Source organism: Melozone crissalis, unplaced genomic scaffold (assembly GCF_028551555.1).
Source record: "Melozone crissalis strain CALT ecotype California unplaced genomic scaffold, PUWL_Pcris_2 ptg000063l_1, whole genome shotgun sequence".
NCBI lineage: Eukaryota > Metazoa > Chordata > Aves > Passeriformes > Passerellidae > Melozone > Melozone crissalis.
Genome location: NW_026535841.1, coordinates 4,764,507 through 4,789,513, shown reverse-complemented (window position 1 = coordinate 4,789,513; position 25,007 = coordinate 4,764,507). Strand labels below are relative to the sequence as shown.

The 25,007-nt window shown below is 45.7% G+C and overlaps 4 protein-coding genes across 6 annotated transcripts in view; 2 read left to right on the top strand and 2 right to left on the bottom strand.

Annotated features, from left to right (window-relative positions):
- The window catches only part of PATZ1 (POZ/BTB and AT hook containing zinc finger 1), a 115,053-nt gene that overhangs the window by 26,028 nt on the left and 64,018 nt on the right, over positions 1-25,007 (bottom strand). The gene's annotated exons all lie outside the window — the stretch shown is intronic.
- CUNH12orf43 (chromosome unknown C12orf43 homolog) lies at positions 2,335-5,336 on the bottom strand. Its single transcript, XM_054288616.1, has 6 exons — positions 5,195-5,336; positions 4,732-4,779; positions 4,381-4,480; positions 3,701-3,774; positions 3,282-3,372; positions 2,335-2,896 (listed from the first exon to the last, which is right to left on the bottom strand). The coding sequence occupies exons 1-6, from the start codon at positions 5,334-5,336 to the stop codon at positions 2,557-2,559; spliced, it is 795 nt and encodes a 264-aa protein (XP_054144591.1). The 3' UTR covers positions 2,335-2,556.
- Positions 6,330-20,545, top strand: RNF185 (ring finger protein 185). Its single transcript, XM_054288618.1, has 7 exons — positions 6,330-6,420; positions 11,765-11,998; positions 13,516-13,534; positions 14,180-14,292; positions 14,822-14,876; positions 16,770-16,887; positions 18,008-20,545. Exons 2-7 carry the CDS (start codon positions 11,817-11,819, stop codon positions 18,103-18,105), a joined length of 585 nt encoding a protein of 194 aa, XP_054144593.1. The 5' UTR covers positions 6,330-6,420; positions 11,765-11,816; the 3' UTR covers positions 18,106-20,545.
- Positions 20,830-25,007, top strand: part of LIMK2 (LIM domain kinase 2) — a 30,640-nt gene continuing 26,462 nt past the window's right edge. Inside the window, exons 1-2 of the mRNA XM_054288613.1 lie at positions 20,830-20,851; positions 23,294-23,393. Of these exons, the coding sequence (XP_054144588.1) occupies positions 20,836-20,851; positions 23,294-23,393 (116 nt within the window). The 5' untranslated portion in view covers positions 20,830-20,835. The remainder of the gene's footprint in view (positions 20,852-23,293; positions 23,394-25,007) is intronic.

Here is a 25,007-nt window from a genome sequence, read left to right as displayed (position 1 = left end):
TGAAATCCACTGCCACCCCCACAAAAAAAAAAACCCAGCAAACCTTCACCCTAGCAGCCAGCCCAGAATGGCCAGACATCCTTTTGTGGCTGCCCAAGAAGGAATCCCAACAGTGCCAGGATGTGGATGGGACTTTAATTCACTCAGCCTTCATCAAGCTGGGCCTGTATGAACCTGTCAACACCAGGATAAATCACGTGGGAAAGAGCAAGGCTGGGCTGCCAAAGAAGGGACACCACCTTTAAACACTCTCCTCCTTTGCTGCAAGGAAGCACCAACAGGAGCTATAAGAAATAACAGAACCTTGGAAGTTCCTGACTTTGCAATGAGAATAACCAAGAAACAGATTTGGGAATGGCTTGGCACAAACCTGTCAGTATGGGATCACTGACAAGCTACAAATCCTTAATTAACTACCAAAACCCCAAACATTCTCAGTTAAAAATGACCTGCTCTAAAATCATGCTATCCTAGTGGAAATGGCTTGGTTGTTTTTGATATAGCTCTGCTTTGTTTTAAATGCAGAAATTAAAGTTTAACAGCTGCAAGGAGATTCCAGTTCTCTGCATTGACCCTGTGGGTTCTCATCTCATCTGATTTGCTGAATCATTTGCAGAATGGCATTTCCCACTGCTCCCTGACACTGCCCAGCCCCTGGGAGGTTCCCATGCTCCACACAGAGCAGAGGTTCCTTCAGTTTTCTCTATAAACACTCAGCCTGGATTCATTTTGCAGAACATGGCTCATTCTCAGCTTCCATGCAGGCTTGATTTGTAGCTCTTGTATGGAAATAACTGCCCAGAGCTCTAAGAGTCTTGCTTGCACTAAGTGAAGAGTCTTAGTCCCAAGGATCCACTTTTGTAATTCCTCTTCTAATTATTCCTCTCTATTTACTCTCAACATCCACATCACTGATACATCATCAGCCAGACATGAAAACAGCCCCAGCTCACAGGTTTTTGTCTGTGACTGAAACTGAGCACTCTTAACTGTGAAATGGATGAGAAACCTTGAGACTGGAAGGGAGAACTGAAAAAGCCCAACAGTGAACTCTGCAGTTATCATATCTGGGAATATCAAAATTGCAGATGTCTGTGAAAAGTTTCATTGATAAGAGCTTCCTCTAGATACCATCAACAATTTCAGTAACGAGATTCTCTGAGGGATTTTATCCTAGAATTATTTCCTAATTTCCCATGAACACCAGTTGCAAATATATCTAATTTCCAGTTAGCATAAAAATAAACCCAAACCAAAGCAAAAAGAATTGTTTAGGCCACCATGCATTTGAAAGCCCAGGTTTAAAATTCAGTACACTGAAGTTTTAACTGCACATAAGGCAAGGAACTTCTGCTGGCACCTTCTGTTAGATTATAAGCCAACTTTCTACTTAGCTTTTCTATTTTCGGATGCCAGCTGTGTTTTCTTGACTAAAAAGCAGCAAGAATCTTACAACAATTTCCCATGCTCAAAGAGCTACACTTCACTCTTTTGGTTTCTCTAATCTGGCTTTCTGAACTTCTGAATCCAGTAAGTTGGATTCCCTGAAACCCAGGAATTTTAAAAACATAAGTATTTATCAGTAACAGTTAATCTCCTGAAAGACTGGGAGGTGAAGAATAAACAGACAAAGAATGAAAACTACCAAACCTCACAGTATTTCAGGGATACTAAAGTCATTAACCAGCCCAAACAGAGACTGAAAGGTGGCTTAAGTCCCTCCTGTAGCAATTTCATAGCATTGATCATCCAGCAACCAAAAAGCCATCCTGAGCCACCTCTATCTCTGCTGGGGACAATCTGAATACAGCAAGAAAGCCACTGTTGTACAAAACCTTCCAAATTAAGCAGGTTCAAGAGTGTAGTAAAATTTAATAACAACAGATGCCATAAAAAAACCCTATACATGAAAAAAAAAACCATCAACAGAGACAAGTGGAACAGTAGGATGCATTCACACCAACCCTGAAATCAGCTCACCACACACTGCTCATGTGCAGGGTTCCTGGAGAGGTGCAGATTGCAGAGGGATTAGTAACACAGCAGGTTTCAAAAACAGATTGTTATGATGTTTGCAGGGAAAAAATAAGGGGCCCTGATTTCTGACAGGATGCTTTTGATAAATGAGTCTCCCACAGGCTGGAGCTATTCTTAGTAGTCTACAAGGAGGCAAAGAGAAAATGCAGTTGATCACCTGTTGCCATGTAAACCAAATGGAATTCATCTCACACTTTCTGCAGAAGGGTTTCAGATGTGAAGGGACAGAGCAGGAGGAATGCAGCTCTGAGCACATCCCTCTGCCATGCACGTCTGGCACAGCATTTAATCCCTTCATAAGCAGCAGCACAGCCAACTGCTGTGTGAGGAGAACAATGTTCCCTTCCTCGGGGACACAGGAGCACAGGAAGTCCCTTAATTAGTCTCTCAGGCCACTGAGCTTGCAGAACAGACGCTTTGCCAATTAATTTTCCCTCATCTGCAGCAACTCCTGTTGTTAGGTTTTCTTTCAGTTTCCTTCACCCATCACAACCACCTGCTGTTTGCAGAGCAAAATCATCATTCTTTTTTCTTCTTCTTTTTCTTCTTCACAGCTCCTGGCAGCACAGAGTTCTCTCTGTGATTGCTGTTCTGTCTCTCCTGCTGGCCATTTGCAGACACCGGCCGAGGCAAATCTTTGCAGATCTGGTCACACTCTGCTGGGTCTATTATTTTCTCTTGAATATTATTCTCTCTCCTAATTTTCTTCTTCTTCTTCTTCTTCTTTTTCTGGTTGGGCTCTACAGAGCCCTGACTCTGATCCTGGGACAATGCAGGGAAAGCACTTTGCTTCAGAATATCTGCAGCTGACACAGCAGCCTCCTGGCACCTCTGCCACTCTTGGTCACTGTCAGTGTCACTGCAAAGGTAACAAGAGGGAAGGAAGTTGTGGTGCACTTCTGCCTTGAATTCACCCAAAACTTGGACAGCAGAGAAATCTGAGATGAGAACACACAACAAACACCCAATGGCTCTGGGGCTCCCACACCTACAGGTTGCATTTAACCAGTCTGAAGGCCAATGTGTTCTTTACATACACTAGGAGGGGAAAGAAAATCCCCCACAAACATTTCTCATTCCCCAGCAATAAAAAAGAAACAAAATTCTGGTCTAGTCAAATATAAGAGTCATAAATACACACTTCTCAAGCTCTTCACCTTCCTATTCCCTTGTGGGAGTCCCAGCTGCCTGTGAAATGTGGGATGCAGCAGTACTGAGGAGCAGAGCAGCCTTCAGCACCTCACCTGGAGCTAACTGGCCTCCTCCTCCTGGCTGCAGGGCAAGGCTCTGGCTTCCCACAGTCTCCAGGGACAGAGGAAGAGAAGAGGCGAAAACCTGAAGTGTGGAAAGGGAGGTTTTAAGCAGAATATAAAACAGAGGGGGAAGCAATCAACTGCTGTTTCCCTGGAAGGCTCAGTGCTGTTTCTGTATTTCCACAGTGCTTGACAGCAATTATTTGGGAGGACTTGGGGCACAGAGGTCAAAGCTGCAGAGTAACAGCCCTCACAGACAGCACCACAACCCTCACAGACAGCACCAGGAATTCTTTCAGTGCAAATGTTTATTTGTCACTTGGAGGTACAGCTGGTGATGGACAGGATCCACCCCACCTGTCAGCAGTTAACAATCACAAACAGCCACAATGGCTGAGCCTGGAACTCACCATCATCCTCAGAGTCAGACTGTGCCAGTGAAGTCTGGGATGGTCCTGATGAGTCCTTCAAGACAGTGATGAAACTAAACAGAAAACCCCAGTCAGATCTCAGACAGGTTTGTGCAAACTGAGCTACAGTTGGGTATTTCTGGGAAACAAGACTAGAGGGAGATGTTGCATAGATCTTTTCCTGTTAGTGAGGCTGCCTCAGCTCCCTGTTTCCAGAGCAGAGCAGGCCCTCTCTCCTCAGCAGTGCAAGCCACAAGAACAGTTTAAAACCAGCATTTCTAAAGCCAGCTCTGAACAGCAGGAATTCCAGTTCTCCAGGGCCATACTTGCACAACAGACAGAGTGGCAGCCCAGCACCAGGCATTCTGCCAGCACAGCCCTGAATCAGGTGCTGGTGTAGGTTGTAAGAACAAAGCAGATTCTTCTGCCAGCCTTTACATGATGGAAGTCTCTTTTCTCCCCACAAGATGTTCACCACAGAGGCAAATGGAGACAAGCAGTGCTGCACAGAGAGTTTTGATCAGATGGGCACAGCAGATCAGCAAGGTTAGGTCACAGAATATTGGAAGTTTGTACTTAATACAGGCATGAAGGAGACAAGATGTTGAATTTCCTCGGTTTAGCACACAAACACATCAGTGTAACTGACCCACAGAACACAGGTTTCAAGCCTTGCATACCTGTCTAGCATGGTCCCCAGTTTCTTTGCAACGTGTGCTCTGAACTCTGGAGTTGTCTGGAGCTCATTGTCACCCTCCTGGCGGCCGATTGCCTCACGCCCGTTTGAAATAAGAACAAGGATTATCTCTTTTGAGGCCAGGAACATCTGGGCCTCTCACCCAAACCCTTAAAAACATAATTCTGTTCAGATTTAAACATCATTTCATATTATGGTTGGATTAATGCCCCAGACAAAAACTTCCCCTTTCAGTACAAAGTATCACAAGGTACAAAGTAGATGCAGCATATATATTACACATTAATTTTTTCTTTAGAGAAACATTAAGTCTGAAACCAAGAGCAAAAATACCTCAGGCTTGGCTGATCTTTAGGCTGCAACCGATCCTTTCTAAAGCCCCCTGAAAAGAAAGCAGCAAAGGCTCATTTAGAGACCTGCGGCCAGGACCTCTGTGACCCCCGTCAGGCACTGTTAGAGCACAGTGAGCAATGAACTCTGTATGTTAGAGCCTACAGAGCAATGCCTGCAAGGCAGCCCTGGGGAGCTGCGGGGGGAACAGCTGTGAGGGGAAAGGGGAACTTCCCTCAGGCCAGGACTGACGGGAGGGGGCTCTGGGCCCGGCTGGAGGCCGGACATGGGCTCGGGAAGGCCGGGCAGAGCCCCCTTCACTTCTGACACCGGCCCCGCGGCACAGAGAGATCCCCGCGGGTCAGGAGGAGCCGCAGAGGGGCCGGACCGGAGCGGCGGGGCGGGGAACAGAGGGGAGGGCACGCCGCAGCGGGGGAGCAGAGCCCAGCCTGTCCGCCGCCTCTCACCGCTGTGCGGCTCCGCCCGCGCCGCCGCCAGGGCGGGGCAGTCCCAGGCAGCCTCCCGGAACCGCGCGGCCGCTTCCCCACCGCTCTCCGAGTCCGAGCCGCTGTCGCTGTCCGGGCCCGAGCCGCCCCTGGGCGCCGCCATCTTGCGAGCGCGGGACACGCTGGGCGCTGTGGTCCGGCCGCGGAGCATGCCGGGAGCTGTAGTCCGGTCGCAAGGCATGCCGGGAGCTGTAGTCCGGCTCCCATAACCGACTTTCACAAACTCTCTCTGTTTTAATGAGCTTCTGGAGGATACGGTTCGTGTCCTTGGGGCCCTGATAACTTTCTAATCTGTTACTACACTGACATGAAAATTTTTGTTGGATGTAGAAGCTGACAGGCTGAAAACGAGAGAGCTGCTTTGTTGGAGATTTTCGCTGCTCTGCAGGTAGGACTGCTTTGTGTATTCCTACGTGCTGCTGAAAGCAGCAGGAAGACTCCGTATAAATGTTTTTGTCCTGCTGGATACCCCCTGGTTTGCACCTTCCAACCCTCCCACTAGAGCTGTGCAGGCTCAGGCCGCCTGGCAGCAGACACGCCACTGACAATATCCATGACAATATTAGGCTCTTTCTTGGCACTGGCTTCCCTTTGTTTCTTCACTGTTCCTTCATAAAATTCACCTTTTTTAGAGAAAGACCTTGGTTTAGGATTCACCCGTCCTCCACTGTGTAAAAGAACACGTAATTTTGGGCTGTCTTGTACCTTGGAGTCCTCAGAGCTGGAACAAACCATCCAGAAGAGCCTTCCCGGGCAGGTCACCTCCTCTCCCTCACTTTGGTCCCTCTGTTACTTTGGTTTCTCACAACTGTATAAATACCTTTATCAAGCTCTAAATACCTTTATCAAACTCTCTGTTTCCATCCTGGAGTTTCTCAGTTCAGATTCTTTCCATCCTGAATCTGTTTCTCAGCTCAGATCCTTAGCTCTCTACACTCGTAAGTCAACAATTTGCTTCCCTCAAACTTCCTTCCTTCCCTTTCCGTCCTTCCTTCCTTTTCCGTCCCTCCTTGCCTGTTCTCCCTTCCTGCTGGGGCCGAGCATTCGCTACGAATCTCTCGCAGTCCCCGCGGCCGCCGTTTGGACGCGGCCCCACCGCTCCGGGCAGCCGAGCCGCCCACGCCCGCAGAGCCGAGGGTCGCGGCGGGGCGGAGCAGCGCGGCCCGTTCGCCCCGGAGGAGCCCGAGGTGAGGAGGGGCCCGGCGAGCGGCTGTCGCTGCCCGCGGCCCCCCCGGCCCGGTTGGCGGAGCCGTGGCGCTCGGTGGGGCGGGGGCCGGGCCTTTCCGCCGGCCGCGCTTCCGGCCGGTCAGGTGACGGGGCCCGGCGGAGCGGCGGCTCGGCTCGGGCGCTGCGGGGACCCGCCGGTGAGCAGGACCGGGCCGGGCCGGGCGGGGCGGAGGGCAGTGGGGGCGGCCGGGCCGGGCTGCGGCTCCGAGGCCGGGCCGGAGCCGCCTGCGCCCGCTGCAGCCGAGCGGGGCGGGGACGCTGCGGGAGCCCCGGCCTCGCCCGGTGCCTCTGGAGCCGCGGAGCCCCCGGCGGGCCCGGCGCGGGTTCCCCGAGCTCCGTTCCGCGGGTTCCCCGAGCTCCGTTCCGCGGCCCAGCGCTGCCCGCCGGGGTTTGCCTCGGAAGCGCCGTTCCCGGGCCGCAGGTGCCCGGTGTGCGCTGCGCGGGGCCGGCCCCGCTGGCTCTGGCTCGGGGTATGGCGCGAGGTGTCAGCTGCTGGGGCATGACATTGGTTATATTTTGGGAATTGTTCATATATTAATGCTCGCTTCTTCTTAAATCACGTCTGTTGTATATAATAACTGTTGTATTTGATATTTTTACGTTTGCTGCTAACCTGGATTAGCCAGGCACGTCTGTCTCACACAGAAAAACCATGGGGCAGCATTACCCAACTGGTTATATTCCTTTTTTTTTTCCTTTGGACTTTGTGAGGTAAGAGGATAAAATCTTTGTTGAAAGATTCTTTTTGGAGTCTATATTAAACCTTTATGGAACTGATTAAAAAGTAAGCAATTGCTTTAATCGCTGGGGGTTTTTCAGTTTGCATTTACAAGGAACGCGGACTCCTCGGTGTTCCTGAAACACCTGAGCTGGGCCCTGGCAGCACTGCCTGTAACACAGCCGTGCATTGCAGAATCCCAGTTAATGAAACCAGGCCAGGCAGGGCTGGGAGGCAAATGGCTGCTTTGGCAAGAGCAAGGGAGCTCATGAATTCGTGTTTTGGGACCACTTTGTGGTGGTATTAAGAAGCAGGTGCCCAATGCTGTACAGCTTACAGGAGGTGGAAAGATGAACTTGAGAAATGTTTCCAAGGAGTTAAAATGTAACGTGTTTGGGGGACAGAGAAGAGTAAAAAAGTACTGAGAGATAAATACGTATTTAATGATTAACAACAGGACAGTCATGTGTTATTTAAAATATCTAAAATGACTGTCAAGAAGTCAGTGCACTTTCTTCTAGACACTGTCAGCAATTTTCAGCTAAGATTACCTGGTTGTACTTGAAGCCCAGGCAATTGTAATATGTTAAGTCTCAAGATTGTTAAACTTATGAGTGGGCATATTTTTATAAACTCTCAGTAGTAGTTTTAGATTTAAATTGAATTTCTAATGTGAATATTCCTTTTGTAAATATTTTTAAGTGTCAGAAAATGACACTATTACCTTAGGGATAAGAAAAATACGCTGACAGATCTTCTTTTTGATTTAAACTGTGAAAGGTTCAGGAACTAAATCAGAACTTGTTTCGTAAACAAACTAGATTTGGATTATTTAAATTTCAGTAATCTTAGCTAAAATAAAATTCATTAGGAAAGAAATATGGAAAAGGGTCTTTCCTGTGGAATTGACATCCAACAGTGCTGCTCTTGTTATTTCATTGTTTTGGCAAAGAGGAACAAACTTTGGGTTTTGTTAATAAACTAACCAGACTTCTATATCCTCACCAGAACTTTTTCTCATTGTTCATGGAAAAAATTAAATACTTGAGACATCCTCATGTCATGCTGTGAACACGTATTCCAGGACTGTTTTGTATAGGTGGAATTAGCTTCTAATTTATCCTCCCTCTTTGCCTTTCCCAGGTTGAATTAATGTTCACCTGCTGTTTCCAGCAGATTTTTTTTGTGTACCTTAACTTATGGTGAAAACTCCTAGGCTGTCCTGAAGTGTTTTTGCTGTGTTTTGAGGTCTGGGCAGTGAACTTTGGCAAATGCAGTCACTGGCTGAGTTCAGGAGTGTGATCTTTGACAGTACCACTCAGCTCGTGCTTTCCTGGTGAGCAGTAGATTTACAGGTGAAGTTTTTAAAATATTAGAGGGAAATTTCTTTTTTACTGGCTGTTAGTGAGATCTGTACCCAGCACATGGACATTCCCAGGCCCCTGCACTTACTCCTGCCGTGGATCTCCTGTGCTCTCAGCTGTCACCACACAATTCCAGCTCCTCTTGGAGCTCCACCCTCTCAGGTACCTCCACTTCCATGTCTTCATGCTCCGCCAGGTTTCTGTGTTTATTTTGGAAGCCTACTTGCAGATTAGTTCCTTGTTTCTTAACTGTTCATCTGCTGCCACTCTTGATTCTTGGAGGTAGTAAAGGTCAGTCATTTTTCAGAACAACCTGTTGGGATATAACATAGGGATTGTGGTTTGAAGAAAATAAACAGCTAATCTAGATGGCTTTTATGAAACAAAGATACCATTTTCCTGTAAATATGTAGAGAGCAAAGAAATAAGAAAAAGACAAGCTCTCTGAATGCCTGCAGTTAGGTATCAGCTGATTTTTATATCCTTTCCCTTGTTTTGTTTGTTGCTCATCATGCCTCCTGGGTTGATTTGGAGACCTGATCTGGAGGATAAGTTTGTAGCAAACCTTGACTGGCATCCCTCAATTGTGTTTACTTAACCCCAGAAGTCATGTTCTATCCCAGTGTATTCACAGTTTTCCTCCCAAACTCTAAAGCAAATTGAGAATTGGGTTGGTTTGGTCTGTTGTGTTAGTTGTTGATTTTTTTAGTTTGTGATTTGCTTATGGTTTGTTGGTTTTTTTCCCCTGGAGAGTTTTGTCTCAGAGTTCAAGAAGTTTGAGTGACTGTTCAATTTTGAGCTCATTCTGCACTCAGAACAAGTTCCATTTGCAGTTGAATTTGTACTTTAGAATTCAGAATACACTCACAAGCTACACAATATGTGATTATCAAATGTAAATTTAGCTCCTGGAAGCTGTTCCACATTTGCCTCTTTGTATATGTGCAGATGTACAGAGTCCAGCAGCACCTGTTACAGACCAGTTATGTTAAACTGGGATATTCCAGGGATAAAATCAAATGTGTGAGAAGGCTTTTATTATTTTTACTGTTGCATTTGGCTATGGTTTTGATATTTTACATTGGTTATGTCCTAACAGGTCACTGGGCCCCTTCAGCCAGTGAACAAATACTTAGGAGAGGATTCCCAGCAGAGATTAAGGAATGACCTGTTCTAGGCAAGGAGATTCAGTGCCTGTTGCATGATGTCATTTAATCTTTCTTCTGTCTCAGCCATCTTTATTCCATATCATTACTGATATCTCTCTGGATTTCTTTGTCATCCTTCTTCATAACATTTTATTTATTTGTTGTAGTTACTAAAACTGAGGGGGTTTTCAGTAAGTTTTTGTGGAGATACAGATTTTATCTTTTGATAAGTCTTCAGATTTATTGTGTTAATATACAGAATTTAATTTGGAAAAAGGAACTTTTTTTCCACATTGGTATTAGGGACTCGGAATTTATTTATTTATTTGCCTCTTGTACACTTCTTTTCCTTGTGTTACATGTCAAGCTGTTTCTTGTGACTGTTCCATAAAGGGATGCAGTATTTTTTACAGTGTGTTTTAAGGAGGTTTTCTCAATTTTTTTTACAGTTTTAAGGAGGTTTTCTCAATTTTTATAATAATATATAAAGGTCCAAGTTGATAAGTTTTCACTTCAACTACTGAGCAAGACAGGCTGAAGATTCTGGTTGTAAGGATGTGTGAAAAATCCAAGTGTCCTTGGCATACAGTTTGTAGGTTGGCAGCATTTCCATCTGCCTTGCTCTAACATAGATTTTAATTTTGTACAAGGAACTGAGTGTAAATGGAGTCATGGTGTGAAATGCTCAGAGTCAGCACTACTGAAAGCAGCCTATGGTGAAGTGCAGCATCTGTGAATACAAATCTGCCCTTCTGGGACACTGTGCAAAATGATGTAACGGAGTGAAAAAGCTCTGCAGAGATAGATTTCACCTGCTGTAACTGAGGCTTTGCTGCAATACTTCACAAGGTCTGGGTGTGATGCTTTCCTGGCTGTGCGGTGGGATTGTGTTGTAGGAAAAAAGCTGTTGGCAATAACAGCTGGAGATCCTGAGGCTTTAGTTTGCTGCCCTGCCCCTGAGCTGCAGCTCTGCTACAGAGAGGCAACACTAAGGAAAGCCTTTAGTGCTTGGGGGGTAAGTTGGAGAAGAAATTATCTTCTGAAAAATTCAGGTTGCCTTTTGAAAATGCTTCAATGTTTGTACATTTGCAAAAAGTTCAGATAATCTGAATCACCTGTTTGTTTCTCACAGCTTTATCTAAGTATTCCTGTTCCTGCAACTTCAACATGCATGGATGTTAGTTTGATGAAAAGCATAGTGAAACATTTTAAACATTTGTATTTTAGTGAATTAATTTCTGTAGCTACTGAAACTCTCTTAGTTCTTGCATCACAAATCTTGCACTGGTGAAAGTATTTCTAGAAGTGCAAATGCCTTGTGCTGAGTCTCAAATTTTTAGGTATTGTGGAATTTATATATCAAGGAATTACACTGTAGAGGTTGTTGCTACTGAAATAAAATAAATGCTGTTCTTTGGTAAATATGATTATGTTAATGAGAGACAAAAGCATGGTAGAAAAATTCAAGCACGTTAAGGTAAAATTTTCAACACTTCTGCATTGCTACCTTACTACTAGATTAGAAATGTTTAATAGTTTGAAATTACTAGAAATGTTTGATAGTCATTTCAGTACTGCTGTGATAGCACCTATATACTGCTCAGGAGAGAATTCAAGTTCTAAGCCACCTTTGCTTGCCATTATTGTCATTAATATTCCAAACTAATGAACATAGAACTTAAAACTCTGCATTGTCAGTCTGTTCAAACTGTGAATTACTTCATGATTAAATTCTGCTTCTGACTGCACTCTCAGTTATAAGTTGTGTTGAATTTTGGAAGAGCATGGGGAGCTCATTCTCCTTACAGGAAATGGCATTTATGAGAAAATACAGGGGGGTTGTTTTGGCTGTGGATGCTTATCAGTGACAGTAAAATACAGGTCACACTATGGGACTGTAAAGTAGCTTAGTCTCTAAAAAAAGATCCCTCTTGGCTGCGTTAAACTAAAACCATCAACAACAAGATTCAAGAGCTTCTTAGATAAGTCACTACCAGTTTGGAATGGGGCCAGAATGCAATGTTCATAATGCCAATAATTGTTTAGCTTTGTTTGGTTTTTCCCTTTCTCACAGCTAGGATTCCAAGAGGAAAATTTTCTTGACTTTGTTTGGGCAGTCCTTGAGGATGGCAAGCAAAGGACCCACAGCTTCTGCATCAACAAAGAGCTCCAGTACTGGAGGGACCAGTGGCAGCAGCAGCAGTAATGGCTCTGGGGACAGCACTAATCAGGACAACACTTTTGAATGCAACATCTGTTTAGACACTGCCAAGGATGCAGTTATCAGCTTGTGTGGGCACCTCTTTTGGTAAGTGCTGCAGCCCCACACACCAGCCAGAACACCATTGTCTGATCCCATAAAAACCTGGGGTGTTTGTCATTCTAGAGGAGGGACTGTGGGTTTGGTTTAGGAGGAGCTTGGGTTTGCTCCTCAGCTGCTTTTCTTTGCTTGTATTCCAGGGAGTGAGTTTCCTGTGTCCTAAACTCCCTGTACTGCTGGATTATTGTGTAAAAGCAAACAAACAAGCACCCCACAGACAGTTCAGTGCTCATTGATACTGTTTGCTTATGTGTGTTATTTTATTTGTGCTGTCTGGCCTAGCACAGATATGTTCTTTAGACCTAAATTCCATTCTGACCTCTGCCTACCTAAACCTGGATATCCATCTGGGTTCTGTACGCCAAATTGTAGTTTCTCCTCCCGGCTTGCTCTTTTTTCCTTTGAAACCATAAAAAAATAGGCAATAAGCTTTTACATATGGGCAATTTCTCTTTTCCCATGATATTGCACTTGTGTTAGGAACTTTTTAATTTGACTTAGAAGTAATGTACAGCACAGATATATGTGCAGAATTTCTGATGTGGGTAACTTGGTTTGAATATACCCCTTCTTGAATGTGAAGAAGTTAAGGATTAACATGGCCAAATGTGGGTGGGTTGGAGTTTATTTTACACAGTGGGCTAAATCTTTGATTAAAAGAAGCCTGAAAGTGTTTTTCTCCTGTGTAAATATACATAACATCTGAAAATATAGGATTTTATTTGGGGAGATGGAAAATCACTGGCTTAGGGCATGTTAAGATAAAATAACATTAAAATATTGCACAAAAGGATTTGGAGTAATGGAACCCTTAAAGTGCCAGGTGTCTTGTCTGAATGGTGTTATTGTGACCATTGTGAAAGCAGATGGCTATTTAGCAGTTTTATCTTGTAGCTTGTTTGTCTTTGACCTTTTTTTAATTTGCTATAGCAATTTAATCTGTTTAATGGGAATTTCTTTGCCATGAGCAACTGAGTCTGATCTCAATAGCTGACCCTGCTCTGAGCATCGGGTTGGACTGGAGGGTACCTGAGGTACCATCCAGCCTTAGTTATTCCATGATTCTGTGAATGTGGCTGATGTTTCAGCTCAATTTCTAAGATCCTTTAAGTCTCATTACTGACAACTTGTTCATCTTGGCTCTGGGATAGTTTTTCATGGTATCAGAAGAGAAAATTTGTACAATAAACCCTGAGATTAATGCAGCTCTGTCTGGGCCTTTGGTATGGATGAGGACTCAGGAGTGGGAGATGCACAGAACCACATTAAGAATTTAGATTGTGTAACCTGAAAAAAAAACCAGTGGAGATCAGTCTTGGGCTGTGTTTGCAAAAATGGTTTTGATGGGAGGCTGCAGAACTGGCCCAGCTGGATTCCAGGATTCTGTTGTCACCAAGCTGCACTATCCCTGTACACTGCACATTTGTCATATAGAGTTCAGTAACTAATTCTATTTTCCTCCCTTTTTCTGCTCTGTGAACAAATTGTCCTGGGAATGCTCACAGTTGGCCTTGTTTACACCAGGTAAGACAGGTTTTCTTTTACTTTGTCTTTCATCAGCTCCAGTTGCTCAATAAAGCCCTTGGTTCTCTGGAGTATCCCCCTCTTTTCAAATGTGCTTTTCTCTCCAGGGCAGTCACAACCTGCTCATGCAGCTTAATGTGCAACAGCTTGCAATCTGCTCTTTGAGCAACAAGAAAACTTAGATTCTGTTCCACTTGCCTCCACTTTTGAGTTTCTTAAGCCCTGCATAATTGCAGTTTTGGTACAATTACTGTTGGAGCTTGCAGGGTTTAGTTTGCAGGTTTAAGTGCTGAGTGTACTTGTCTTTGCATACATAGTGTTTTACATTGTGGTGCCATTATAGAGAAGGTGGATGACAGGAAGGCCATCTGTGCTAGCCCTTGGCCTTTGCAGGACTGCTCACACTCTTTATTTCTTATTTTACTCCAGTGCAGATCTGAATGTGTCCACATCAGCAAGTTGTTCCCACCAGAACAACAGCCAAAGTGCCAACTCCACTTTGGGGAGCACTTGGCACTTACTAAAATGTTTTGCTCCAGAACTTTGTGAGAAATTGCTAAAGTCTTTCTGCCTGGCTGCAAATGAGGTTTGCATAGTTATTTTTGTGGTATTTTAGTAGTTTTCTTATAATTTCCTTTCTTTTAGTGGCTAGAGACCAGGCCAAACAGACAAGTGTGTCCTGTATGCAAAGCAGGAATCAGTCGAGATAAAGTTATTCCTCTCTATGGAAGAGGCAGCACTGGGCAGCAGGACCCCAGGTAAGAAAGCTCAATGCAACTATTTTCATTTGAAAATTAAAGATGAAACTTTAGTTTAGGGTCTTAAGGTTAAAATGTAAAGTGCTGGATTCACAATTTTAAATACTTTGTCAAAAGACATAGATCTGATATTCCTGCCAAATATTTCTGGCTTTTTTCAGGGCCTGGATTTGTTCACATTTCTTGTTCTACTGGCAATTCATTTTAATTTGAATCAAGTGTTAATTATCAGTTACAAGTGGCAGGTTGCAATGATTGTTGTCTGACCAGAGAAGCTTATATTAAATGTTCACATCCTCAGTTTTTAGTCTTTGCAGTGGGTATTTATGATTCAAAAGTGCAGCTTTATGTGCTGCTCAAGGACCAAAGCTGCTGTTGGCGCTCTCACACACTGCTCCAGCCCTGCTGGATGGCCCCTGGACACTGTCAGGAGATTGTCTTTTATGGTGGTTCTGATTATTAGCCAGTCTAGTGCAGATACTGTTGTCACATGTCTTTGCACTTGAGCTAATTTCACAACTTCCTGCAGAGAGAAAACTCCACCACGACCCCAAGGACAGAGACCTGAACCAGAGAACAGAGGGGTGAGTGATCAAATGAGCCTGAGTGGTATTTATTCATCCTGGAGGACATAATGTGTGTGAGAGAAGCTGCATGAGGATCCTGCACCTTACACATCCTGCTCTTCTCAACAACTCCAGCTGGTTGTTCATGAATCATTGATAGCTGTGCTGTGGCAGAGCTCCATTCCTGTGGTACCTTTAGCATCCCAAAGAACAGCCCAACTTGGATCATGCTTCATGAACACAGCCCAGTGTGCTACCACTGGAAAAGTTTTTCATACTTATTGTTCTCCACATTTAAATACATGGAACACTTTGCTTTGCTTTGAAAATTCTTTGTGCAAGTATATTTCTGTCAAAACTTACGTGTCATTAATCCACGTATTAATTTAGATTTTTGACACTGACACTTGCTTCTCTCATTTCAATGGGATGTTACTGTACCATGGCACTAGAAGCAAGAGAAAGCCAGTATCTGTTGGATACATGATTTGAAGAGGGATCTGTGGTTTTGTTGAGGAGATTACATAGGGTGAATGTAAACAGAAGCTGGCACAGATGGAGCAGATGTGGGAGTAGGTGGTAGGACAGACCACAGTGTGCTCCAGCACTGCATGACCTGATGAAACAATGGCACATTTCCATGTAACTCAGCCTGGGCTCCTTGGAGAGGATTGTCTCCCTCATGCTTCAAGCAAACAACTCTGCAGGGTGTGATTAAGGTGCATTTCTGTATTGAATGTACTGGGAGCTCAGCTGTTCTCTTTCACTAGGGCATTGCTGCCTTATTAAATCAGCTCCTGTACCTTACCTGAACCTTTCAGCTGGTGCTGCTCTAAGTCAGAGAGATGGGGTATGAAGGCAGGGCAGTAGTGATGCTGTTCTATTCAGATCCTGTACCTGCCACAGAGAGCTTTGCTGTCCCTCAGAGTTAGTGGCAAAATGCTTGAGAAGAGTATGGTCAAAAGACCCAACTCCTCAAATCAAGGCTCAACCAAGAAACTTTTATTATATGAGTAAAATCATCTTTGTCCTCCCATTGTTGGTGGTGATAAACCAGAGGGTGTTCCAGAACTGGTATCACTGCTTTAATCCTGAGGTGAGAGGACAGAATGCTGGATTATGGAACTGTGGGCTCTCCACAGTGTTAGGCATGACACAAGCCCCTAGGTTCACACACAGTCAGTTCTCAAACAGCACACTGCTTCTGCAGAGCAAGATTCATCTCAATTCAGGACACTTATCTTTTGACTTGATGTGGTATTTTAGTCTGGATCCCACGGGGTCAGTGTTACTGCATTGTAACTTCCTTTTTTCCTCCTTTCCTTGTGTCTTGCATTCCTGCCCCAGATGATTTTTCCACCTTAATTTGAGTCCCCATGGTAATTTTTTTGTGGTTTTCCTGTGCATCCCACTGGCAATTTATCATTCCAGCGAGTGTTTAACTGATGCACATGTATCACAAAAAGCAATTTAGGTTGTTTTCTTAAGTACCTTTCCTATATGGCTAACAACTGTTAACACATGATAAATTGTTAAGACATTCTAAATAGAATTCCTTCTGTTGATTTTGATACATTGGCAGATACCTACTACTTTAAGTTGAGAAAGGGTACAGTTGGGAAACACTGTCCTAATTTGTGGCCCTCAAACAAGAGCTGCAGTTGCTAGTTTTCATTTTCTCAAACCTTTGGTTTGAGAAACCTTGGTGAATTTGCTGCTGTCTGAAACATTTTAAACGCAGGAAAGCTAAGGAGACATCTACAGAAGTGTGTCAGACTGAATGTTGCCAGGCAGCTTGGCTCTCCTTCAGCCATGGGAGAGCCAATGAGAGGGAATATCTGCACAAAATACTCTGAAATAGGCTCAAAGTGATTGGTACCTGTTTTGTCTTCTGTTCTTTGTTCTCTGCAGGGATTCCAGGGCTTTGGGTTTGGTGATGGTGGCTTCCAGATGTCCTTTGGAATTGGGGCCTTTCCCTTTGGTATATTTGCAACAGCCTTCAACATAAACGATGGGCGACCTCCTCCAGGTACCACGGATCCTCCTCCTGTCCCATCACAGACATTTCACAAACTCTTAAATAACCTGCTCAATGGCAAAATATTCTGAACAGTAATCAGTGTTGTCAATAGAAACACAAAATGAGGGTAAAAACACTCTGCAGAGAGCATGGTCTGTGGCTGGTATGTTTTGTACACAGACTCATAAAAGAAGCAAGTTTGTAATTTCCATATAATTTGCTAAAGGCCCTCTTGGGAGACCAGTGACTGCAGAGGAACAGTGGCACTGGAGACTATTCTCCTCTAATTCAGATGTCTCCTCTGGTACACCAGCAGACTTCTCCTGAAAAATGAGACAAATTGGACTAGACTTTCTAATAATAATAAAAAGAAGTCACTAGGGGTGTATGAAGGAGACCCAGATTTTAAAAACAGCAGGAAAGGACCATTTCCTGAAAGATGAGAAGGACAAATTTAAATTGGTGCTCTGTACCACAAAATTATGAATGCAAGGATTGTTCATTTTTCAGAAATTTATCTCTGAGACAGTCATCTCTATTCTACAAGAAGTAACTTTCCAGTGAAATTACTTCATGTTTTTGATTAACAAAAACCAGTTGGGTTACTCCAAGGGGTGACCTTGCTCTCTAACAATGAAGTAATCCCTAGAGAACCTCCTCCCCATCTTCAGTGTAGACAAACAATCTGTTTTCGACAAGAACACCTACTGCCCAGGGTTTTCTGAACTTACTTTGTGGAAGGTTATGCCTGGCAAATCTTCCACCATGTCATATGGCACAGGAATTATGAGGAACAAACTCATTCTTCACATCACACCAGCATTGCCATGGTCCTGTGCTGTCCTTGGGTCAAATTATCTTCCCTATTAACTATAGTTCAGTGTCCCCTGAAAATCTGCTGGGGGTGGGACTGAACTAAGGAGTCCTGCTTCGAAATACTTGTCTTCCTTGTGATCTGCCCATGCAGCCAGCCAGGCTGAGGGTGGGAAGTAGCAATTTTCTCACCAAGCAGATTCATTCTTTGCATATTTTTCAATGTATGAATATACTATATTCAGAATACACACAATCCCAGAGAAAAGGAAGGAGCTGAACTGTTGTTTGTTTTTTTTTACTTCCTGTTTTCCAGCTGTTCCAGGGACTCCTCAATATGTGGATGAGCAGTTCCTTTCCCGCCTCTTCCTGTTTGTGGCACTGGTGATAATGTTCTGGCTGTTGATTGCATAAGTCTTTTCCATTATTCTATATATTCATGACCAACAAGGCCACTGAAACAGTTACAAACTGCATCCCCATCCCATTTTAAACCTCTTGGTGTCTGGTTCCATAGCTACCTATGGGCTTCAGGAATTGGTGGTACCACAGCACAATGAGGAATCTCACATTTTGCACCAGAGTTGGTAATTAAAACATTGGTTTAAAAGTGTATTTCAGCTCAGATATCTTGTACAACAGGTTCCTGCCACAAACCATGGGCCTAGCGTTGAGCTGCACTCCAAAAGGGAGTGCTGCTTTGAAATCCTGTGCCAATCAGTGACACCAGGCCTGTGGGATACACAGTTATCCCAACAGACTGGGCAGGTAAGGAAGCTTCTCCAGTGTGACCAGTATCTCCTGCTTTGCAACCACGATGGATCTGCCAGAGCTGCAGATGTTGTTTAATGTCTCCATCAACATCTGACCTTCTCCAGGACATCATCCCCAGCTCTGCTGGGACTCTCTGGGGCACAGCACGTGATGCAGGCAGAGCCAGCTCTGGAGACTGGTTCCGGTTTCTTTTCCGTCTGTTATTTCCCAGCGTGATGGAAAACCCTTCCTGATGGTTCTCATGGCTGTTAGAAGAAGGGATACAAATTTATGCTGCAATTTTTTAAAGCCTGAGCATGCTGGAGCCAGCCACTGGAAGATTCTCTGGCTGTGGAGCCAGGTGGGGCTGCTGGAGCCAGCCCAGTTCCTCACTGACAAACAGTGTTGTTTGTGTTCCCCGGCTCTGTGCAGCACCTGGGCTGCACTCCTGGATAATCCCCTCCCAACCTCGTCACTGTAGCGACATTTATCTTCCTCAAGGCTTTGAGACTTTCTACACAAGGTCATGTACTCCAGATAAAATCCTATTACAGGCCTGAGATCAGCTTGTCTGGGGAGAGGAACAAAAGGCATCTTTACGTGAGTTTTGAGGTAAAACTTGTCATTCTGTAAAATGACACAGGAGGAGCGCTGAGATCCTGCCTTTGCCGGCACATGCTCAGTAGGGAACGTTTGGAGACCTTCTCTCTGCAGGTGCACACAGACCCTCCCGTGCCACAGCAGGACAGCTACAGCACCACAGTCTCTGCAGCTAAAATCTACCAAAGATTTTAATTTGAAGTGCTGGAGGAGACCACAACCATTAATGTGCTGAGGGGATATTGCAGAAGGTGAGCAATCTGCAGCCACTTTGGAATCCTGTTGGGTATTCAGCTTTAAAGAGTACTCCTGATGTATTTGTGTAGATTCCCTCAAAACAGGTATGAGAGATTCCCTAGCAAGATGAACAGTTCATATTTCTCTGACTAGGCAATTCCATTTCTTTTTCTCTTACTGTTTTTAGATTTTTTTGATTCCGGTCGCTCGTAGTCATGATGATTTCCTGCAAGATGAATGTTGTGACTTCCCTGGCAGTAGACAGAAAAACTGAAAGCAAATCAATTAATAGAAACTTTGTTTCAGTAGCTTGGGATTTTTAGTGTATGGCAGAGTTTCCTGGGCAGGACACCTTTTAATTAATTGTTATAGAAGTTTATTTATGTAATTATAAACTCTTTCCTTTTAGTGTCAAGACAGAGTATGACTGAAGTTTAACTTGCCTACCTCCAAAATTCCATCTGGCAAGTAGAATGTTGCAAAGCTTCTGCAGTGTTTTGTCACGTCAGATTTATACCTGACTCAATAATCTGACAGAATATATTGCTCAACTATTTATAGTTGAGGTGGTGCTTCAGCTTTTGCTGTGCGACACTTGTGAGTAGCTGAACTTTGGCAAAGGGTTCTTCTCAATGTGTAACTTGGTAAGTGGGGCCCTTCCCAGGAGCACGGGCTGTTTTGTTTGGTTGTCCTACAATGTCGCAGCTTTGGGTTCCTCTCCTGCGCAGTCAGCACCATCTGCTGATGGGAAGGGAAGGTTCATGTGACGGTAAGGGATGGATTCCTTCTCCTTTTGGACGGAGAAACTCGATGCTGAGAGGTTATGCAGGGAGGAGAAAGGTAGCTCTTTGAAGCCTTTATCCCATAAAGAGGATAGAGAAGTGACTGCAATAGATTCAAGAGGTACTGAAATATATTTAATTAATACATTTTAAAAACCAGAATTTTAATGGATCGGGGGTGGGGATTTCCATCTAGGAGTGAGAAAGATAATGGATTTATCCATTATCTAGGAGTGAGAGAGATAATGGAGAAGGCTGCAGAAGCATGACTGAGAGCTCTTATTTTCCGGCAATTCAAGGATGAAATAGTCTAAAAGTGTTAACGCTTGGTTCCCCCTTTCCCTGGTGTGTTTTTGTATGTACCCCTTCCCGTAACCCGACCGCACACGGCCCGGACGGCTCGGTTAGTGCGTTACCGTTCCTCCTCACTAATTTTCACTGTTGTGAAAGTGATTTAGAATTAAAAAATGGTTTTACATTGAGCGGAGTGCGCCGCCGTTCCTTTGCGCTGCCTGGGCCGGGAGCGGGAGCGGCGGGGCCCGCCCGGGGCCGCGGCACGTGCGGGGCGGGGCTGCGGGCGGGAGGCGCCGCCATTGGTCGGCGGCGCGGAAAGGGCGGGGCGGGCGCGGCGGGGCCGCGCGGGGATTGGCCGGTGCGTGGGGCGGGCGACGCCGATTGGCCCGGGGCGGGGGCGGGACGGGCGGTGCGGAGGGACGGGCCCAGGTGCGGCGGCCGCCGCTGGCGTCGGGCGGGCGCGGGCGGCGGGCGCGGGATGGAGGCGCTGCCAGGTGAGCTCGGGCCGGGCCGGCCGCGCCTCCGCGGGAGGAGCCGCCCTCCAACACCCGGGGCGGGCGCGCGTACGCGAGGCCGCGGCTCTCGCCGTTCTGCGGCCGCTGGAGCTTCGGCGGCGTCGCGGGGCGGCCCCTACGGGGCTTGACGGGGCCGCTGCCTCCTGAGCCCGCGGCCCGGCCGCACGTCAGCCCCGGGCCGGGGAGCGCTCTGGGGTCGGCCCGCCGCTCCCTCCAGCGGCTGGCACCGCGCGGCCCGGGGGCTCCCGGCGGGGCTCCTCAGCCCCGGTGCGGTGAGAGCCGCGGGACGGCCACGGGAGATGCGGCCGCAGCCGGCACCGGGTCCTGCAGCGCGGGGGCTGCCGGTGCCGCTCACCCCGTCCGTGCTGCCCCCGAGGTCCCCCGGTGCTCCCGGGTTCGGCCGCTGCTCCTCGCTGTGTCTGTGCCACATTCCTCCCGGCCTGGGGAACTGGCAGACCTGTTCCATGGATTATGTCCCTCCGCGTTTCCTTCGCGCTGTTTCCTGCTCTGTTTTGTTCATTTCCGTCGTTTCTCCTGCATACTGAAGCAATTTCTGTTGGATTGAGGACTGTTCGTTTCCGTTTGTGAGCTCATCAGCCTTGCGGGGCACACTTAAACAGACTCAGCACTATAGCTGAGAGTAGCTGGAGTTTCTTCTTCGTGGAGTTCCGAAGCTGATGGGTCAGATTCTGTAAGATGGTCAGGGAGGAATTTGTTGCTTGTAGTCAGCTGTGGTGTAGTCATTGAGCTTTAAATTTGTTTAATAGAATCCACAGACAGTTTTGACACGTGTGTGTTGTGCTGGTGACGCTGAATGGGAGGGGATGGAGCTGCAGAATGTTTGGTTTGCAGGTAGTTTTGGCCTGCAGCTATTTCAGAAGTTCAGCTGACTTCCAGGCTTGCCCTGCTTGGAGAGGAGAGCGTTGGCTGCCTGTGCATGCAGGCACAGGCACACGGAGCTTTGCCTTTTATTCCCAGTGTGCTGAAAAGCCTTTTCCTTTATAGAACAACACAGGTAGGGTCAGGTTTCTCCAAGGTTCTCCCAACCTTTACTGTGCTGTGCAGGTCTGAGCTCACGTGGAGTTCTTGGTGTTGTGGATTAACAGGCGGGCACAGGGGCCAGTGATCCAGGTGTGGAGCTGATGCACACTTGGGAACTGAAGTAGCAACCTACACCACCTGTCACATTTGAAGGAACCCTTTGAGCCTTACATCTTTATGGAGACCTTCCTGGATACTGCTGATGATAGTGGTGCTTGTAGCTGAGCAGCAAATGTTTTTTTTCCCTGAAATAGCTATTCATGTAAAAAGTGCAAGATCTTCACCTTGGTTAATTTTAAACATTGTTGTTGACCTACACAGTGGGGTAAAGGTGCATGGAAGGTTGATGGCTTCTGTTTTGTGTAGCTTCAAGGAACTTAGCAGTGGTATGAACTTGCCTAAGCAACTTGCCTAACCAAGTTGTACCACTCTTTGGAAAAGTCCGTGGTTTGTGGTTTTCCTTGTCTAAGTGCCCCTTTTCCTTTAATGCAGCCTTGCTGCAAGCAAACTGTTGGTAGCAGGAAGAAACAGATTTGGGATCTGCTCGGCTCTGTGACACATTTCTAGTGCCATCCTGTGCTGAACTAAGATTCTTGACTCTTTAATATGCCTGCACTGCCTTTGGGTTTTTGGATAGAATTTATCTGTGTGCCAAATGTTCTTTGTGCACAAGCTTTCATTCTGTTTTCCTAGTTTGCTTGCATCTAAGTAACCAGCTCTCTCTGGGGCTTTCTGGCAGTTCTAGCAAAAACTATTCTAGCTCTGTTATAACTGTTTTAAGTATTTTCTGGAAGGGCAATAGGCCAGTAGAATCACTCCCCCTTCCTAAGTCTGAGGGTAGCCCGGTGCTGGCTGTACAGTCTCCATGGGATTATTCATTCAAGAGTGTAATTCCTTCCTGGTAGTCTAGTTGTTCTCTACTGAATGAAGTTTGCCTTTCCTTTCTTTCAGTTCTGGGAAATCCAGTTAATTATACAAATGAGAGCAAACGTTGTGTGCTGAGTCAGTGCTGTGGGGGAAGCAGTAGTGTGGCTTCCTGGCCTAGCATGGTTCTGTGTTGGAATTGTACTAGATCAGTGTTGCCTTCCTGAAATCTCTGCTCTGACAGAGCTGTAACTGAACTGTTTTATAGGAAAAGTCATATTTTTTTCTTGTGCAGAATGTGAATAAGCAGATGTCATGTCTGAAGGAAAAAAAATATACAAGATATCAGAGTTTGATTTGGGAGTTCCCACTCTGGGGCTATAGACTGCCTGCAGCTTTCCATGTGGGAAGGCTTTCCTGACAGTTACTTAAGGTTGTTCTTTATGAAGGATGTACCAATCTGTGTTTTCTCTGCTGTAAACTGGTTGGTGTTTGTCCCCTTATTGCTGTGTGCAGGTGAAGAGGTCTGGAGATGTCTGGGATGTGGGGACAGCATTGCAGCTGGGCAGTGCCTGCACAAGACTGTCAATGAGGCTTGGCACATCTCCTGTTTCAGGTAGGTGAAGCTCAGCCTTTCAACCCTCCTTGTGCTGTTCCCCTGGCTGGGACCTGCTGGTGAGGTCCCAGCATGAGCTGGGGATTCCTGCAGTGCTCTCTGTGCCTGACCTGTTCGCAGCTCCTTTGTGGCTGCACCTCAGGGACAACATCCAGTCCCCAGAGCAGCTGACACGGCCTGGCACAGATAAAGTGCAAATAAAAGCTCTGATTTACTGCTGGTGGCAGAGGCCATGGGTTACATGTTTGTCTTCTGCAGCATTCCAAAGCAGTGCCCAGGCAATTTGCACAGCCTGTTGCTTTTTCTGTGTGTGGTAGGTGCAAGGTTGTTATCAGGGTGCTGATAGAGATCTTGCCTTTTGCTTTCTCTCCTTTCCAGACTCTTTAAGAGAGACAGACTTATAAAATCTGTTAGATAGTGTTGCTGTCAGCAGGGACAAAAAGGGATGTCTGCCATGGTGGTAGGAGTAATGCCTCTTTTTGGTGTTCCATGAGTACTCAGTCCAGTTTTCATGCTCCAGAATCACATTTCTGAAGGGGTCTGTATTTTTGAGAGAGGTTCAGTACATGCAGCTTCTACTGGCTTCTATGTTGGCTTGAATATGGGGAGGTTAATGTTTTGGATACTGTTGAAGAAAGTGGGGGGAAAGGAAGCCAAAGTGTGGCTTTGGAGGAATGTTTTCTGTGCCAAAATAAGCATCTATTGTCCTTGTTTAAAGAACACAGGGAAAAAACCCCAACAAAATACCCCAACTTTGTTGAAGTGAGGATTGTGGTTATTGGTGTATTTTAAAAAAATAAAGCATCTCATGCTGCCAAAGCAGTGCAGGCTCAGTTGAGTTGGAAAATGCTGGTTTAGTGACACATTATATATAATCACAATAATGTTTTGATTTCATTATAAATCCCAGTATTTTGGATTTTTCTTGGTTTTAGTGTTCATGTTTAGCCATAATGAAGCAGCTTTTCTTAATCCTGGTTTTCTCTTTTCCCTGAAGGATGAGTATCCTGCTAAGCTTCCCTAGACTGTGCCAGTAGCCAAACCCCAAGTTGTATGTGCTGGGAAGTCTGTCCCTCTTGCCACTGAATGTATTTCTCTTGTGGGTCTTGATTTGCAAGTGTCTTGGTGCTTCTTGCTGTTGGGGCTGTTGAGGTGAGGAGCAGCTGAGCTGGAGGCAAATCCTGCCTTTGGGACACTTCACAGAGGATTTGTTTTCATAGGTTATATTGTGTAATGGAGGTTTGGTTGTTGCTTCTGGGCTGGTTTGTTTTGTACAAGTGATGACACCAACCTTTCTTTGAGCTGTGTAGTCACTTTTTGCATTTGCTGATGCACTTCTTGTGCTCTGTGCCTTTGCTGTGCTCAGTGTACAGTTGGAACCTGCAGCAAAGGAAGCTGCCCTCCCCTTTTTCCTAGTTCCAGGGTAGGACTGACATGAAAACAAGTTTCCAGTTTGCCCTGTGTTCCTCCTTTCCTTCTGCAGTCCCTAAGCCATGCTGAGCAGCGCTCTTGTGCCCGATATCCCAAAGGCAAACTTGAAAAAGCCTCTGAGGGTAGGAGGCTTTGGCAGTTGGGAGCTGTGAGTTCCGGCAGCTCTTGTGCAGTGTTTTTTAC

Bases quoted from the DNA above. Each gene is read 5' to 3' on its own strand.
- CUNH12orf43 (XM_054288616.1), bottom strand. From the start codon at position 5,336: ATGGCGGCGCCCAGGGGCGGCTCGGGCCCGGACAGCGACAGCGGCTCG. The intron at 3,775-4,380 runs GTATGCAAGGCT...TTTTCTGTTTAG, and splicing joins CTGGGGACCATGCTAGACAG to TTTCATCACTGTCTTGAAGG. The intron at 3,373-3,700 runs GTGAGTTCCAGG...TCCACACTTCAG, and splicing joins GTCTGACTCTGAGGATGATG to GTTTTCGCCTCTTCTCTTCC.
- RNF185 (XM_054288618.1), top strand. From the start codon at position 11,817: ATGGCAAGCAAAGGACCCACAGCTTCTGCATCAACAAAGAGCTCCAGT. The intron at 14,877-16,769 runs GTGAGTGATCAA...TGTTCTCTGCAG, and splicing joins CTGAACCAGAGAACAGAGGG to GGATTCCAGGGCTTTGGGTT. The intron at 16,888-18,007 runs GTACCACGGATC...CCTGTTTTCCAG, and splicing joins CGATGGGCGACCTCCTCCAG to CTGTTCCAGGGACTCCTCAA.